The 4,748-nt window shown below is 40.8% G+C and overlaps 1 protein-coding gene across 1 annotated transcript in view; it reads left to right on the top strand.

Moving 5' to 3' along the window:
- Positions 1–2: 2 nt before the first annotated feature.
- LOC106870101 (uncharacterized) overlaps positions 3–4,748 on the top strand; it is a gene marked incomplete at its 5' end in the record, with an annotated part of 21,324 nt that continues 16,578 nt past the window's right edge. Inside the window, 2 exons of the mRNA XM_014916090.2 lie at positions 3–174; positions 1,401–1,589. Coding sequence (XP_014771576.1) covers positions 3–174; positions 1,401–1,589 — 361 coding nt within the window. The remainder of the gene's footprint in view (positions 175–1,400; positions 1,590–4,748) is intronic.

Raw genomic sequence — 4,748 nt, 5'->3', positions numbered from 1 at the left:
CAAAACCTGAGCCTCGTTATCATGTAAGGACATGTCCACTTGGCTATTATATCTTCCGCAAAGGAATTAAAAAGTGTGGTCAATGTAAAAACAGAGAACCATGTGACAAACAAACGGGTTATTGTATAAGAGGTTGTGCAACAGGATGGTATGGACAAAGATGTGAGCAAAGAGGTGAGTATAGAGATCACTGGTTTTCTTATCATTGTTGTTGCTAAGAGCAGAGAAGTACTAAATAAAATGGCAAGTCTCTGATTGGTCATCCCACTCATTAATTGATAGAATGCTGACATGAATAATGACACATTCAAACACAAATTCGATTCCCACCAGCACATTGCTTTTTATGTTGGCACTTTTTATGTTGGCACTTTATTTCACATTGCTCCACTCGACTCAGCTGGCAATAACAAGTAATACCTGTCACTCAAAGGGCCAGCCTTGTCACACTCTGTGTCACACCCAATCTCCCTAAGAACTACATTAAGGATACATATGTCTGTGGAGTTCTCAGCCACTTGTACGTTAATTTCATGAGCTGGTTGTTCTGTTGATTGGATCAAGTGGAGCACAGGTCATTGCAACCGATGGAGTGACAGTTTCTGGGGTTTGCTAGTTTCTAAAGCATCTCCTTTGTACTTCAGGCATTCACAAGAATATTCATGCAGCAGATCTTGGGGCCAAACCCTCACTGCATCCACCTAGGAACTTTCAACATCATCATTAAGCCTTCTAGCCCTAACAGCTAATATCCTTACGTTTGGGAAGTAAACTTCTTAACCATGCATCTGTGCTAGAGACAGTTATAGCAAATTTAATTGGTAGGAGAACTAATTTGTGTAACAGTTTAACTGTTTGCTTGGATGTCAGATTCATGATGTTCTATTCTTAGTAGACCATCATCATCCTCATCATCATCATTTAACAGCCATTGTCCATGCTGGCATGGGTTGGATGGTTTGACCAGGGCTGGTAAGCTGGAGGGCTGCACCAAACTCCAGTCTGATTTGGCATGGTTTCTACAGCTGGATGCCCTTCCCAACACCAGTCACTCTGAGAGTATAATGGGTGCTTTTACGTGCCACCGGCACAGGTGCCATTTGCATGACACCAGTATCTGCCATGACTGAACTTGCTTGGCTTGTGGGTCTTCTTCTCAAGCATGACATTATGCCAAAGGTCTCCATCATTGCCTCTGTGAGGCCCAACACTCAAAAGGAACTCGGCCACTTTGCTTCCATGGTGTCACACAGTGGGACTGTGCCTGGAACTATGTGCTTCTTAACACACAGCCGCATTTGTCATTTTGTTTCTGTAATTTTGTTTCCTAACACAAATATAATAATTAATTAGTTAATCGGTTAATTAATTAATTCCCTTATCTATTTATTTATTTACAGTAAATGAAGTATTAGAACCTGCTCCTGAGATTCGCCCTCGTATAAGTTGTCCACCTGGGAAATATGCCTCTGATTCAGGATGTAGAAGTTGTGGTCTGTGTAAAAGCAGAGACCCGTGTGATACGTTGACTGGCGAATGTATCTGGGGTTGCGAACCAGGATGGTATGGACGAAAGTGTCAGCAAAAAGGTGAGGACAAACATCTCTTGTTCTGTTATTAATGGTGTTAAATGCAGAGGTGAAGGATACAATGGAAAAGTTCCTCATTGGCTGCTTTGCTTAATTAATTAGAAATAGTTGTGGATAATGTTGGAGTCATGTAAATGGCACCGATGCTGGTGGCACGTAAAAAGCACCTTTCGAGTGTTGAGCTTCATGGAGGCCAAGTGGTTGAGTTCCTTTTGAGTGTTGGGCCTCACAGAGGCAATGACGGAGACCTTTGGCATAATGTCGTGCTTGAGAAGAAGACCCACAAGCCGAGCAAGTTCAGTCATGGCAGATACTGGTGTCATGCAAATGGCACCTGTGCTGGTGGCACGTAAAAGCACCCATTACACTCTAAGAGTGGTTGGTGTTTAGAAGGACATCCAGCCAAAGAAAACCATGCCAAATCAGACTGGAGTTTGGTGCAGCCCTCCAGCTTACCAGCCCTGGTCAAACCATCCAACCCATGCCAGCATGGACAATGGATGTTAAGTGATGATGATGATGATGATGATGATGGTCTACTAAGAACAGAACATCATGAATCTGACATCCAAGCAAACAGTTAAACTGTTACACAAATTAGTTCTCCTACCAATTAAATTTGCTATAACTGTCTCTAGCACAGATGCATGGTTAAGAAGTTTACTTCCCAAACGTAAGGTTTCAGGTTCAGTCCCACGACACAGCACCTTGAGAAAAGGTCTTTTATCAAAGGCCTTGCGAATGGATTTGGTAGCTGGAAACTGAAAGAAGCAAATTGTCCATCATCATCATCATTTAACATCCTTTTTCCATGCTGGCATGGGTCGGATGGTCTGGCAAGATGAAACAGATCCAAGAATTGCATTGTACTCTAGCGTTGGCTTTGGCATGGTTTCTATGGCTGGGTGCTCTTCCTTATGCCAACCACTTAACTGAGTATTCTGGGTGGTTTGTTTTTTTGTTTTTATGTTGCACCCGCACTAGTGAGGTCACCATGCACCTCTCAAGATCAAGGCTCCTTTTTGATTCAGTGATGCTACAGTAGAAAGATAGGTAGCTTCGTGTTAAGGGATGAGAGGTTAAAGTATGAAAGAAGGGGTCAAAACAAGTTTCCAACTGTAGGGGAAATACATTGCTACTCACATTATATAAGAGTTGGCGGAAGTAACTGAGGTGGGGCTGGAAAGAGAGATAAAATGGGAATCAGGGTGAATCCTCAAGGTAAAAAAAAGGGAACTACAAGCTATTGGGAACAGAGGAACTGGAGGAAGAGGTTACAAGAATGTTTAGGGAGAGTGATTGAGGGATGGTTAAAGATGTGAAAGGGTTTAGAGGACACATGTAATGACTAAAGAACAAGTAGAAATGTCTAGTTAGTTGAAAAATTCAGCTCCAGTCATCCTCATCCTTTAACATCCAGTTTCCGTGCTGGCATGTGTAGGAGAGTTTGACCAGAGCTAGCCAGCTGGAGAGCGGCACCAGGTTCCAATTGTCTGTTTAGACATGGTTTCTGCAGCTGGATGCCCTTCATAATGCCAACCACTTTACAGACTGTACTGGCTGCTTTTTATGTTGGCACCAGTGAGAGTATCACAGATACTTTTGATATGGCACCAGCATGGCTGTTTTTTATGTGGTGCCAGTTTTGATATTTAATTTGCAGATTTTGTTTCCTGACACAAATTATTAATGAATTAATCTATTAGTTAATTAATTATTTACAGTAAATGAAGTACTAGAATCTAGTATAAGTTGTCCACCTGGGAAATATGCCTCTGACTCAGGATGTAGAAGTTGTGGTCAGTGTAAAAGCAGAGATCCGTGTGATACGTTGACTGGCGAATGTATCTGGGGTTGCGAACCAGGATGGTATGGACGAAAATGTCAGCAAAGAGGTGAGAACAAATGTATCCAGTTCTATAATCGTTGGTATTAAGAACAGGGAGAGAAGGATACACAAGGCATATTCAAGTCCGTTAAAAAGCTATTCACTGTATTTTGTGATGGAGAAAATTTCTTGCTGTTGACAAATAGACGTAAATACTCTGAGTCAGTCCACAATGCCTGCTACTCGGACTGTTGAATGCATGCATTTCAGAGTGGTTGTCTCCTCTTCAGTAACAGATGCTGGAAAAATAGATGCTACAAACTGACATGAGAGACAGGTCCCTCTCATGATATCCCCGTCATCATTCAGTGACTGGTTGCACTAGAACCCCAACAGTTTATGTCTTTGTTAAGGAACTGAGATTCTATTAATTACGTACCAGTTATATAGTGTGGGTCATTACAAACTACTATTTCTTCATGTTTTATGAATGTATGTGACTTTATGCAAATATAAGGCAGTGATTTGGCAGAATCATTAAAGCCTCAAACAAAATGCTCAGCAATATTTCTTCTGGCTCTTCATGTTCTGAGTTCAAATCCTGCCAAGGTTAATTTTGCCTTTCATTTTTTCGAGGTCAATAAAATAAAGTATCAGTTGACCATTGAGGTTGCTGTAATCAATATACCCATTCCCTCAAAATTGTTTGCCTTGTGCCAAAACCAGAAAGTTTTAGCAGCATATTGTCTGTCTTTACGTTCTGAGTTCAAATTCCACTGAAGTCAACTTTGCCTTTCATCCTTTCAGGATTGATGAAATAAAGTACCAGTTTTTCTTTTTTCCGTCTTTCCTTTTTCTCTGTCTTTCTTCCCCTAGTTTTTCTATCACATGACTTTGTAAACGAACAATCTGGTATGTTTATCTTGATGGCCTACCAGTGTATACAATGAGTTTCTTTGCCCTAGGTGTTGGGAAGACACTAGGTAAGAAATGAAAGCAAAATTGAAAGATAATAATAATAATAATAATAATAATAATAATAATAATAATAATAATAATAATAATAATAAATTGACAAAGCCCTTAACCACCAATGGTTAATGGCCTCTGGCTTGAAATCAGAAACAGAGGGGTTTATCATAGCAGCCCAAGATCAATGCCTACCTACAAAGAACTACCAGGCCAACATATTAAAGAACAGCAGCTCCCCATTATGTCGTATATGCCAACAACAAAATGAGACCATCGATCATGTTGTCTCCATGTGCAGTCTGCTTGCGCCTACAGAGTATCTCAACAGGCATGATAGAGCTGCACAATATATTCACTGG

This window comes from Octopus bimaculoides, chromosome 20, assembly GCF_001194135.2.
Source record: "Octopus bimaculoides isolate UCB-OBI-ISO-001 chromosome 20, ASM119413v2, whole genome shotgun sequence".
Lineage (NCBI taxonomy): Eukaryota > Metazoa > Mollusca > Cephalopoda > Octopoda > Octopodidae > Octopus > Octopus bimaculoides.
This window is presented reverse-complemented; position numbering and strand designations above follow the sequence as displayed.